The sequence below is a fragment of the Oryctolagus cuniculus genome, chromosome 11, assembly GCF_051225735.1.
Source record: "Oryctolagus cuniculus isolate XC-2025 breed Fujian yellow rabbit chromosome 11, ASM5122573v1, whole genome shotgun sequence".
Taxonomy (NCBI): domain Eukaryota; kingdom Metazoa; phylum Chordata; class Mammalia; order Lagomorpha; family Leporidae; genus Oryctolagus; species Oryctolagus cuniculus.
This window is the reverse complement of record NC_142877.1, coordinates 55274310-55287370: the sequence shown is the minus strand read 5'-3', so window position 1 is coordinate 55287370 and position 13061 is coordinate 55274310. Positions and strand designations below refer to the sequence as shown.

The window sequence follows — 13061 nt, the reverse complement described above, 5'->3', positions numbered from 1 at the left end:
GGGACAGGCAGGGGGAGGGGACAGGGAAGAGGGCACAGGGTGAAAAGGAAACACCAGGTGCCAGTGATCTAATCAACTTGATGCGTCACAGGTGAGGCTGGAACAGGGACCGAGCACTTCTGAGCCCCGGCTGCCGCAGGCACCAGTACACCACGCTCCAGGTACCACGGGAACAAGACAAGAGCCAAGGGGTCTGACCTTCTGCCTGCTCCGGCCCTTGCGTGGGCTTCCACAGCCAGAGCCCTCCAGGCACAGCTGCCAGAATTAACATAGGAAGCGGCTACAGGGCTTCTCTGATCACAACCAGGGGCCCACCCAGCACAAGTTGAAAGGGAAAGCGGGGCCAGCGCCGCGGCTCACTAGGCTAATCCTCCGCCTAGCGGCGCCGGCACACCGGGTTCTAGTCCCGGTCGGGGCGCCAGATTCTGTCCCGGTTGCCACTCTTCCAGGCCAGTCCTCTGCTGTGGCCAGGGAGTGCAGTGGAGGATGGCCCAGGTGCTTGGTCCCTGCACCCCATGGGAGACCAGGAAAAGCACCTGGCTCAGCGCGGTGCGCCGGCCGCAGCGCGCCGGCCGCGGCGGCCATTGGAGGGTGAACCAACGGCAAAGGAAGACCTTTCTCTCTGTCTCTCTCTCTCACTGTCCACTCTGCCTGTCAAAAAAAAAAAAAAAAAAAAGCGGGGGCCAGTGCTGTGACATAGCGGGTAAAGCCGCCGCCTGCAGTGCTGACATCCCATATGGGTGCTGGTTCGAGTCCCGGCTGCTCCATTTCCAATCCAGCTCTTTGCTATAGCCTGGGAAAGCAGTGGAAGATGGCCCAGGTGCTTGGGCCCCTGCACCCATGTGGGAGACCTGGAGGAAGCTCCTGGCTCCTGGCTTCGGATCAGCGCAGCTCTAGCCATTGCAGCCAACTGGGGAGTGAACCAGCGGTTGGAAGACCCCCACCCTTCTCCTGTCTGTAACTACCTCTCGAACAAATAAATAAATCTAAAAAAGAAAGAGGCAAGGCGTCTTCTGATGCTTCATGATCTGTCCCCATCTGAAAGGGAGCGGCTGGCCCACAGGCAGCAAAGCCCACTCCGACGCTCTCCATCGAGGGACATCCGCGGCCATTCGTGCTAGGGACGAGGAAGAGAGACGGGTCCTCGGTACCCCATGCAGGCCGGGTCCCCCCTCCAGAAGCGCGGCTGAAAACACGCACCTGGTCCCTCACGGGCTCCTGCCCTCCACACCCTGGAGCCTGGCTCTCGTGTGTTACAACCTGAGCGGTTGGCAGAGGGCCCGGCCCCCGGCAGTCACTAACTGCTACTAAGCAAGGACTCAGACTCAAGCCACTGCCCGCTATCTTCGGAACAGAGCACAGAGCCCTCCAAAAGGCCCTGTAGAGCTGGCCTCGGCCTGCTGCTCCTACAGTCCGTCGCCGGGCCCCAGCCGTGACAAGTCACCGCTGCACGTGGGCAGTGCCCTGCCGGCCGGCTTTCCCTGCCTGAGCAGCTCTCGCCACCTGGGCACTGCTGCTCACCTCCTGCGCGGGGGGTGGGGTGGGTGTCGGGGGTCTCTGCTAGCCTGCAAGGCCCCCAGACAGGGAGGGCCTAGGCACACACCAAGAAAGGAGAGAGGAGGGGGCGGTAAGGGACCACAGGGCCAGGCCAAAGGATGCCCTGGGGACGCCCTGGGGCCAGGCGGCCAGGCAGGGCTTCCTTCTCCCGTGGCGCCTGCACTACGGAAGTGTCCCGGATGCTGGTGACGCCACAGAACGTGGATCACGTGGCTCTGTGGTTCCCCTTTCTTGGCAGGGGTGAGGACGCAGTTCCTCACTGTGATGACTGTCAGGATAAACCTATCAGGGCCCCAACGTGGGCCACCCCAGGGTGGGGTTTGGGGGCGTGTGAAGGAAGGAAATCGAGGCCACAGGCATGGCGCAGCGCCTGAGCTACCTGTGCCGCCTAAGTCCCTGCTGCCCCACTTCCAATCACCCAAGTGCTTGGCCCCTGCACCCACGCCGGGGACCCAGATGGAGCGCCTGGCCCCTGGCTTCAACCTGGCCTAGTCCTGGCTATTGAATGCAACTGAGGAGCAAGTCGGCGGACAGAAGGCACCCCCCACTCTGTGTCTTTCAAATAAATACACAAGTAAATCTTGGAAAAACGGGGCTAGGGAGAAGCCAGCCGGGCATGGCGGTGGGTCTGGCGGGTCTGGCTAATGGCTGTATGTTGGTGGCAACCACGCGAGTTTCTGGGTCAGCTTTCCACAGACAATACAGCTCCAGGTCTCGGGTGGGCACTGCCCCATGGGGCCGCAGACAACACGGCTCCGGGCCTGGGGTGGGCCCCGCCTCCCCTGCAGATGACACAGCTCCGGGCCTGGGGTGGGCCCCGCCTCCCCGCCTCACCTTTGTTGTCGGCGGCGATGAAGCCCAGGATGTTCTCGTGGCGTAGCATGACCGTCTGGTAGATCTCAGCCTCCCGGAACCAGGAGCGCTCTTCGCGGGAAGAGAAGATTTTCACAGCCACGTCGCCGCCCCGCCAGCGGCCGCGCCACACCTCCCCAAAGCGGCCTTTGCCGATAATCTCCTGTAAAACAATGGTTCGGGCCACTGTGCGCTGGACAAATAGGGGCAGCCCTGTGGACCAGAGAAGGGAGAGAAACGAGGCGTTACACACGGGCCGCTCCGCTCCACGGGGAGGGCGGGGCGGGGGCGGAGGATGGCCGGGCCGGGCGGGCTGGGAGCCACCTCAGCGGCCACCAGAGGGCGGTGCGGTGCGGCCCACGGGCGCTGGAGCTCCAGCTCTGCCCTGGGTGGGGGCGACGTCCGTGCCCACAGTTAATTTTATTCTCTCTATACGACTCATCATGGTGACTCTGGGTCTCCTCAGCTGTCCAGTCCCCCTTAACATCACGGCTGCCGTGACTCCTCCACTTCCTCCCCCACATAGACGGTAGTGACCCGGGTCTGTGGGTGTACACTGCCATCTACTGCAGGCTTGCCAAGCCCGAGGCTCGTTTCCCATGTGTGAGCCAGACATCGTGACCCCACGTAACAGATGTGAACACTAAGGCTGAAAGGGGAAAGTTACGGCACGCATCCAAGTTCACACAGGGGTTCAAATCCAGGTCTCTGACTCTCGTAGCCTACGCTTACACACACACACACACACACACACACACATACAGTTATTTATTTGAAAGGCAGAGTGACAGAGAGGGAGAAACAGCAAGAGAGGTAGAGATCTTGCACCTGTTGATTCACTCTGCAAATGGCCACAGGGGCAAGGCGAGGCCAGGCTGAAGCCAGGAACTTCATCTGGGTCGCCCATGTGGGTGCAGGGGCCTACTAAGTACTCAGGCCATCTTTCCCTGCTTTCCCAGGCACAACAGCACAGAGTTGGATCTGGATCAGAGGACTTGAACCAGCGACCATGTGGAATGCCAGCATTGCAGGCGGTGGCTTAACCCACTGTGCCACAATACTCCTAGTCTATGCTTTTTAAAAATACGTTTATTTATTCCTTCTTATTAGTTTGAAAGGCAGTGCAATAGAGAAAGAGACAGGCTCTTCTTCTACCTGCTGGCTCACTCCCTAAATGCCTGCAACAGCTGGGGCTGGGATGGCCAGAAGCCAGGAGCCAGACAGTCCATCCGGGTCTCCCACATGGACAGCAGGGACTCAGCACTTGAGCCGTCATCCGCTGCCTTCCCAGGCACAAGAGCAGAAAGGTGAATTGGAGGCCAAGGTGGAGGCAGGTGCTCGGATACAAGACGCGGGTGTCCCAAGTGGCAGTTTAACCCATGGTGCCACCACCTGTGCCCTGTCCAAAGCTCTCAACCAGGCAGAAGAGAGGCACCGACATCCCTCACGCCAAGCCCTTCCTCTCCCCATGCCCTGCGTCCATCCCACTGGGGCCCTCTCCTCAAGGACTTCCCACTGGGCTCTAGCCCCAAAGCCACGCCTCCTCCTGGGCCACACGTCTGCACACAGCCCTGCTCCAGCCGCTCCCAGAGTTTCTTCTACAGAAAACCAGCTTCCCTCTCCCACACGAAAACCTTTCAGCCGATGCCTCTGCTGTGTACCTGGTCCCCGGCCCCAGGCGCCAGCACCTGTGTCTCCTCCCCCAGGCTCACTCAGGGTGCCTTCCGTGACCTGCTCTGTCCCCTGCCTCTCACAAATGTCACCTCGTTCTTCCAGACCCTCACATGCACACTCTGCAAGACACCCCGGACATCCCGCCTCTCGTACCCGGCCCTGGGCGGCCCCCTCCAGCCCGGGGTGGCCGTGTATCGCCAGAGGGTGCTGAGTGCACAGCTGTTAGAAGGAACGGGCAGCCTGGACTTGCTGCACGGAAAACCACGCAGCACGGCGTGAGCTCTGTCCGATCCGAACGGTGAAGGGACTCATCCACCCAGGGAGCCGCAGTCACCGGCCATCTGCCTGCACACAACTGAGCAGGCCCAGGGCCTCCCCTAGCCGCGGCCATTCCAGTCACAGTCAGCCAGGCGGCTCTAGCCACTGTCCCACCTTCCAGCAAGGAAGCAGCCGTGCATTTTCTCGACTTCTAAAAATATGCAGCTTTTTAAATACATCCATCATCTCGGAGCTCTCTGCTGCAGGGCTTAATAAAGGAAAAGCCATGGACACTCAGGAGCCGGCGCGGCTCACAGCACAGCTGCGTGCAGGGAGGAGCGGCGGCCACGCCTGTGACGGTGGCACTCCTTTCAGAGCAGCAGCCTCGTGCCAGGGCCAGGGCGCCAGGGCGAGGACACAGTTAGACCCTGCCGGCTTCACCACGATCCCTGGGGGCGCCCACATTACTAAGACCACGGCTTCATCCCCCTCAGCGCCCCTTTGCTATGCCATTCCCACCCAACTGAAGGCGCACACACACACACACACACCCCTGAATAGCTTCGGCTCCCCAGCCCTCAGTGCTGGCCTGGTGCCCAGGTCTGGCACTGGGTTCAGTCCCCTCACCTGAGAAAGACTGGGCGGACACGGCCAGGCGGTGCACCACAGGGCTGGCGCCAGGCTGCACGCCCTGGCCCGCCCCTCCCCCAGCCCCTGGGTCAATGATTCACAGAGCCCGGCCCGCGAGCCTGGCTCGGTGTCCTGAGTCCCCTTACGGGAGGCTCAGAGATCAATGATCAGCTGTCACCACGTCACAGGCACCCAGAGGGGCCCTGCGGGAGCACCCCGCGGCCTCGGAGCGGGGCGGGGCTCCTGCAAGGGAGCGGCTGCCCTTGACCGTGGCTTCCCAGGCAACGAGAGGCTTTCTGTGAACTGAGCTATGAAGCCGGATGGATGAGAGAGGGCTGGCAGAAACCAGGGCAGGGCCCCTCCTGCCCTGATGCCCGGGGACGCCTGGAGACCGCGGTACCTGAGCCGGAGCCCGAGGTGGAGAGATCGTAGACGAGGTCCTGCAGCGTCTTGTCCTTGGACAGGCACATCTCGCAGGAGGGGTCCTCCATGTCCAGTCTCTGGCGGTTGTGGTAGACACGCTGATGGTAGTTAATGACGAGGAAGACGATGATGATGATGAGAAAGAGCAGGAACACGGGGCCGGCGATGATGCCCACCAGCTCCACGGGGCCCCACATGGACGGGTGCTCGGGCTCCTTGAGGTGGCCTGGGCCAAGCGAGAGGGGTGGAGGAGAGAGCCAACAGTGAAACAGGAAGGGGCAGGACAGGGAGCCCTGTGGTCTTGGGGTTCCCAGCTCTCCGGCCTCTCTGGTCTCACTGGGCTGCTCTGCCCGCCCGTGTGCCCCAGATGCCCCAGACTTCTTGTGCAAAGGCACCCCTTTCACCAGGCGCCCCATGGCCCACCGCGTGTCCTCACGGTGCATCGCTGCTCCTGCTCCCAGGCCAGCCTCCCCCAACCTTACGACGGCGCTCAGGGCTCTCTCCAGTGGCATCCTCGCAGAGGGGTGGGGCTGGCGTCCCCCACCTCCATCACTGCCACCCACCACATCTGACACCCCCTGCCCAAACCAGGCCCCTCTGCCTGCCTCTGGGGCCACTTCCTTCCTCACCCGTCCCACGTCCTCCCGTGGACACCCCTGCCCTGGCTCTTCCACTCGTCACCAGGGCCCATGGCTGCTGTTACAGCCCGAAATGTAGCTGGCACCCGAGTGGCACCAACTTTGCCCTCTTTCTCATCTACATGTCAGACTTCCCCCTTGTCCCCAAGGGGTACACCGAGCCGGCCACAGGCCGCGGACTCACCACTGGGCACCCGCAGGTCGATCTTGTTGCAGAAGTCCGTGTAGCAGCAGTGGGTGTTGCGCAGGTCCTCCGAGCTCAGGCAGTAGAACGGCTTCCCGGCGGGCACCAGCTCCACCTTGGGGATGCAGGTGCGCACATGGTGCTCAATCCCGTCCAGGTTGAAAATGGACACCATGCAGGCCCCATCCGTCTCACATGTGTCGTTGGTCTGCAGGCAGCTGGTGCACGCACACAGCAAGGCTGCGGGAGACGGGGGTGGGGGGGATAGGGGGCACAGCAACAGTGACGGTGAGGTCTCGTCCAGCTCCTTTTGCAAGTCCCTAGCACATGTGAGAACCCGACAAGGAGCTTCCATGAGAGACGGGCCAGAAACGCAACTGCAAGCAGGACGCCCCTTCCGCCCGCTCATGCCCAAGGCTTCCCTGCCGGGGCTGGGTCCCAGGCCCGCGAGAGATTCCCTCCCCTAGACGCCCGCGGAGGACGCATCGGCCTCTACAGGAACAGGACACCTCCAACACACACACTCCATGGGAAACTCCATGGGCTCCAGAGCTGGCCCACGCGCATTCCCACGTTCTCTCCTGCCTTTGAGAGGCTCCCCGTGGCCACTCCTCCCTTCAGTCCATGGCAGGTGCTCCAAAGGGAAGAACTGTGACAGTGACCTCAGGGAGTCACTGAGGACCGGCGGGGCGGGCGTGAGCGCACCAGCAGTGTCCCAGAAGGCGTGGCTGGCACCATAACTAACACACGTGTGCACAAGCACTCCACCGCTCCTCTCACGCATGCAGTGTGCAGTTTCACCTTGGGCCCGCTGGGCCTGCCTGGGTATGCATCATCCCTAAGTGTGTGCCACTGACAGGAAATGACTGTAAATTAATTCGGCGCCTCTGAAGCCAGTTCAGCAGCCCCGGGCCGCAGGCCTTTATTTATCTGACTAACAAGAATAGCCCAGACGGCAGCAGTTGCTTCTCCCTGGCGCTGTCTCCCATGAGCCTAACCTAGCCCTGACCTCCTGGGAGGGGCAGGAATGTCGCGCTGGCCACTAGAATACCGAGGCTGGGGCAGCCAGGGGATGGAGGCGGGAGGGCCACCGGCCCCGGCTGCCGCGTGGGCAGAGCTCTCTGGACGCCAGCGAGGCTGCGTTCACAGCCGGCTCCGAGAGGGATCGGTCCCACCCAGGTGTGGCCTGCAAATGGTCAGCTCCCGCACAGCCCTTGCCCGGTGTCTCAGGCCTTTTCCCTCAGGCTTTCTATCAGTTGAAGAATCCCTGGCTCTTCCCACCCACGGAGACACGGGGGCAGCCCCACGCAGCGCCTCGGGAGGACCTGCTGTGGCCCCCGCGTCGGCTCAGATCTTCTCTTCTGGGGGAAGATTCTAGAGCGTGCAGCTACCTGCTTGGAGGGTCTGGGCAGGTGCTCATTAGAGCAGGGTCCAAGCCTTAAAGGGAGTTTAAAGCAAATTCCTCCCGAGCTCCGATCCCAGCGCTTCGGGAGGCAGCCAGCCCCGGGGAGCCCGCACACCACTGCTGCATACGCCGTGGCTCGCCGCTTCGCCTCCCCCTCTCACCGGCCCCAGTGGACATCTGGCTCGCAGCACCCGTGCTGGGATGCCCCCCCGCCAGGCAGCCCGCTACCACCTCGTGGCATCAGGGCACAGGGGGTCCCCTCTTAGCACGCATGTGGGGCGCCGGCTTTATCTGCAGAAGGGAGAGAGGAACAACTTCAGGAGGGGCTGTCCTGAGCACGGGCAGGCACACAGGGCCACACGCCTGGCGGCCCCCTTAGAAGGCGCGCTCCCCGCCATCCGTGAGCCGGGCGGCACGGCTGGAGCCCCCCGGGGCCCAGAGGCGGCTTCTGCTCGTGCTGGTTCACAGCCCCATTCGCAGTGATTCATTCCGGAGAACGAACACGCCCACACGTGGCTCATTATTTTTGGGAAGTACTTAAACAATCTTGGTGTAAGACAGGAAAGGAGCAAAGTGGTGAAATCCATGCTAGACGGGACGCGGAACCAACCGGGGGCTGGGCCCTGTGGGTTTGTGATAAGGACTGAGCTGGGCGCGCGGGGGGGCTATGCGCGTCTGTGCGTGTAGGGCTGCCCCCACGGGAGCAGGACAGGTCCCAAAGACCCCACGCCCAGCACCGGCTCCACGTTACTCACTCACTCGACCTGGAGCTGCTGATTAACCTGGCGCCGGAGCCTGTGGGAACGCTGCTCAGCCCACCAAGCGCAGAGGCTAATCACTGGTTCTCAGCCCAGCCAAGACTCCCGCGCCGTGGAACATTTCAAAGAGTGCTTAAGAAATAGTGGGTGCTCAAGAAACGTCAGCACCTCCTCCTGAAGTGGAGAAAAGATGAAGAAACCAGCCGAGGGCAGCGCGCACTTAGCCAGCACGGCCCCAGCTCTGCCGGCGGGCGGGCAAGCCCCTGAGCTCTCTTGCCCGATTGCCAAAAGGAGGGACCCAAGCAGATGCCCGTTCACGTCCCTTCCAGCTGAAGCCTGAATCGTGTTCTGTTTACACATTCACACTGTCCGAATGTAACACCCCCAACTCCGGGCTGAGTCTCTCCGCAGCGTCTTGCACACACAGCCCTTCTGCCTGGTCTTCCGTTCATACTCCTTTTTCACAGAAACAAGAGAAGCGACCGTGAGACTACAAACACATCTGAGTTTACTCAAGTGCCACATCCTCCATCAGCAACCTAAATTCAGCTCTCTTCCAGGGGCTCCATCGGGACCAACGGGGCGAGGCCCTTGTGATCCGTGGCACGGTGACTCATGAGGTTACAAAGGCCACACGCGTGTACAGAAACACGCCTGACACTCGCCTTATCCCATGACCCAGGAGGCACGTGACACAGAAGTCACACAGGGACAAAACCTCTCTACACGTAAGTTAGAGAGCAGCCGCAACAAAAGCCCCATTGAAGCACTCCTGCTGTGCGCGTGTTCCTCAGGCAAACCTGCAGCCGCCAGCGCCCCGGCAGGGCCCGGCCACGGCTGCCAGGTATGATCACTATGATCAGCAGCTGGCTGCGGCCCCGGCGACCTGCAGAGCTGCCTCCTGAGAAGTCTGACAAGTCCCAGCCCGGGCAGGCCCCACCTGGCTGCCCGGTGGGTAGGCCCTGAAGGCGCCGGGCACAGCGCCAGGGAACAGGTATGCAAGTGCAGTGTGGCGGGCCCAGTGCTGCAGCGCAGCAGGTTAAAGCCATCAACCTGTGCCACCGGCATCCCGTATAGGCGCCGGTTCGAGTCCTGGCTGCTCCACTTCCAATCCAGCTCTCTGCTATGGCCTGGAAAAAGCAGTAGAAGATGGCCCAAGTCCTTGGGCCCCTGCACCCACGTGGGAGACCCAGAAGGAGCTCCTGACTCCTGGCTTTAGCCTGGCTCAGCACTGGCCGTTGTGGCCATCTGGGGAGTGAACCAGCGGATGGAAGATCTCTATCCCTTCCCTGTAACTCTGCCTTTCAAATAAATAAATCTTTAAAAAAAAAAAGCCAGTGGCACACCGCACACCACCCATGTCTGCCCCAGCAGGTAAAGGTTGCCAGTGAAGCTGCTGTGTTCTTAAAGCCGCACAAACAACAGTTTCCGGCTTCTACGGATGGGTGACTGCCGGGGCTGGCACATTTCACACACGGCGCTCACCGGGTTCTAGATAGCACAGAGAAGCCTCACCCTTCACGGTTTTAGGACCGGATCACAAACTGCCTGCCGGCCCTCTCCACCCAGTGCCAGCAGCCGTCAGCCACCCTCACAACCAGGCCTATTTTAAATATTCCTCCGTGCACTGTGTCCAAAGTTAGGACAAAGACCACAAATCTAATGTCGGGATCAGAAACACCAGTTTTATATTTGGGGATGATGTTTCTGGTTTTGTTTCCTGTAAGTTTGGAACCGCTGTGCCAGCTACCCCGTGTTACCCAGACTACTTCTCACAGTCACCGCCTCCCGGGAGCCAAGGCAGGCGAGGCTGTCCCACTCTGCGGATGCAGGAGCCTCAGGGGAGTCTTGGGGCCCCCTGATGCTCCCTGGACCACACCCCATGCGGCTTCTGCCATGTCCTTCCTGTGGGTCCTGCCCAGCCGCACTGAAGACCCTCACGAAGGGACTTGCTCTCCCGCACGGCAGATCCACATCCAGCTTCCGGACCCAACTCTAACCAAGCCTCACCGAGGCGCCTGGAGCTCCGGGGCCCTGGTGTGTCCCAGCCTGAGACAACGGGTCCACTGGAAACTCTGGACTTCATTTTTGCCCCGCCACCTGTACTGCAGCTGTGGCACTTTATCCCTGCCTTATTTTTAAGACAGTTCTTGGGGTCAGCGTCGAGCCTCTGCCTATGATGCCCACATCCCATCTGGGTGCCGATTCGGGTCTCGGAATGCTCCACTTCTGATCCTGCTCCCTGCTAATGTTCCCGGAACAGCAGTGGAAGACGGCCCAAGTACTTGGGCCCCTGCCACCCATGCAGGAGATCTAAATGGAGTTCTGGGCTCCTGGCTTCAACCTGGCCCAGTCCCTGTTGTTGTAGCCCTTCGGGGAGTTAGCCAGAGGAATGAAGATCTCTCTTTGCCTCTCCCTCTAACTCTGCCTTTCAAATAAATAATTTTTTTAAAGTTTATTACACCAGTGTTAGTTCCTGTCATTTCTTTTCATTTTATTTGAAAGGCACAGAGACAGAAAGAAAGATAGCCACAGAGATCTTAGACCTACTGGTTCACTCCCCAAATGCTCAGAACAGCTGGGGTTGGAGCTGCCTGGAGCCTGGAGCCTGGAACTCAATCCAGGTCTTCCACATGGGTGTCAGGCATCCAAGTCCTTTGGCCCATACCTGCTGCCTCCCAGTAAAATGGAATTGGGTGCGGCACCAGTGCTCTGGGATGGTATGCGGGCACCTGCCTTCCCCTTCTTATGATCCTCCCATGACAGTAAAACAACTGTGCTGGGGCAGTGAGCCTGATGGTGCCAATACCCAGATCCCACGCTGCAGTACCGGGGTCCCCTTCCTGACCCCAGCTTCCTGCCAATGCAGACCCTGCAAGGCAGCAGGTAATAGCTTATGTGATGGGTTTCTGGCACCCATATGGGAGATGTGGGCAGAGTTCCTAGCTTCAGCCCCACCTGTTAAGGCGCTGAACCAGCAGATGGAAGCTCCTGCTCTCTCATTCTCTCTCTCTGCCTCTAAAACAAAAAAAAATTAAATTCAAGGTTAAAAACACCACCACGGCCAGCGCCGCGACTCAATAGGCTAATCCTCCACCTGCGGTGCCGGCACACCAGGTTCTAGTCCCGGTTGGGGTGCCGGATTCTGTCCCGGTTGCCCCTCTTCCAGGCCAGCTCTCTGCTGTGGCCAGGGAGTGCAGTGGAAGATGGCCCAAGTCCTTGGGCCCTGCACCCTATGGGAGAGCAGGAGAAGCACCTGGCTCCTGCCTTCGGATCAGTGCAGTGCGCCGGCCACGGCGGCCATTGGAGGGTGAACCAACGGCAAAGGAAGACCTTTCTCTCTCTCTGTCCACTCTGCCTGTCAAAACAAAACAAAACAAAAACAAAAAACACGCCACCACTTTGTAGGTGGCTGAAAGTCCCGATCAAGTCTCTCTCGGGTCATACACCGATCCACCTCCTGACAAATTCTCAATTCTTAGTCTCCCTGGGCCTTAGGGAAACCGCCTCCCCTGGAGTGGGTGACGCTCTTGGGCTCTGCAGCCCCGGCTTTTATTATAGATCCTACCAGCCCGGCAACAATGCCTGCTGGGGAATCTCTCTGCAGTCAGAAGGCACGGTCCAGCCTCACCCATTCACCCACCCACCCCCCCGACCCCCAGCACCTGCGGGGCTGGCTCCAACTAGAACTACGTGAAACATGTGCTCCTCAAATGACCATTGAAGAGGACAATCAGAAAGGCCTTCAAGATGAGAGGGGAAAGAACACCATGCGTTCCTGTGCTCACGTAACAATTCAGCCCCACAACTCTGTGGCCCCAAACCCCCGTTCACTCTGCAAACGGCTCATGAGGACCATGAGTGTGGGCAGAGCAGGCCTGGCTCATTTCCACTCTGCAGTGACTGGGGCTGGGGTCTGGCGGGGGCTCCGCCACTCTGCTTCCACTGTCTGTGGTCCCTCCCTGAGGTTCCTCTGGTCCCTTGGGGCTTAACCGCTGGCTTCCCTGGAGCAAGGCCCTGAATGGAGCCAATGTCCTTTGGAAACGTCACAGCCGCCATGGCTCCATGGGTGCAGGCAGTCAAGCCTCCACCCAGACTCAAGGGGAGCAGAGGCAGAGACAGAGACCCCTGAGGCTGAAGGAGTGCCAAGGCTGCCTGGTGAGACCACACAGGACAGGAGATACAGCTGCAGCCATTCAGGAACCACCGTTTGCACAAAGACCCACTTCATTCGGGTCAAACATCCGTGCCTTCTGTCCGTACTTAAACTCAGGGTAAAGCAGCCTTTGTTGCAAGTCACCTGGGAACACAAGATGAGCTTTAGACCGTCAGCCACGTCGAGAGGGAGCTGACACCTGCAGCGTGGTCACTTCGGACAAGTCTGGGGCTCTGCGCTCCCACAGCAGGCTGCTCAAAACTGGACAGTGGAGCCGGCGCTGCGGCTCACTAGGCTAATCCTCCGCCTAGCGGCGCCGGCACACCGGGTTCTAGTCCCGGTTGGGGCGCCGGATTCTGTCCCGGTTGCCCCTCTTCCAGGCCAGCTCTCTGCTGTGGCCAGGGAGTGCAGTGGAGGATGGCCCAGGTGCTTGGGCCCTGCACCCCATGGGAGACCAGGAAAAGCACCTGGCTCCTGGCTCCTGCCATCGGATCAGTGCGGTGCGCCGGCCGCAGCGCGCCGGCCG

General features: G+C 60.6%; 1 protein-coding gene across 3 annotated transcripts in view; it reads right to left on the bottom strand.

Moving 5' to 3' along the window:
- The window catches only part of ACVR1B (activin A receptor type 1B), a 38255-nt gene that overhangs the window by 9843 nt on the left and 15351 nt on the right, over positions 1-13061 (bottom strand). For all 3 annotated transcript variants that reach the window (XM_051845500.3, XM_089308384.1, XM_089308385.1), the window contains 3 exons: positions 6217-6456; positions 5372-5620; positions 2392-2622 (listed from right to left, as the gene is read on the bottom strand). In XM_051845500.3, coding sequence (XP_051701460.1) covers positions 2392-2622; positions 5372-5620; positions 6217-6456 — 720 coding nt within the window. The remainder of the gene's footprint in view (positions 1-2391; positions 2623-5371; positions 5621-6216; positions 6457-13061) is intronic.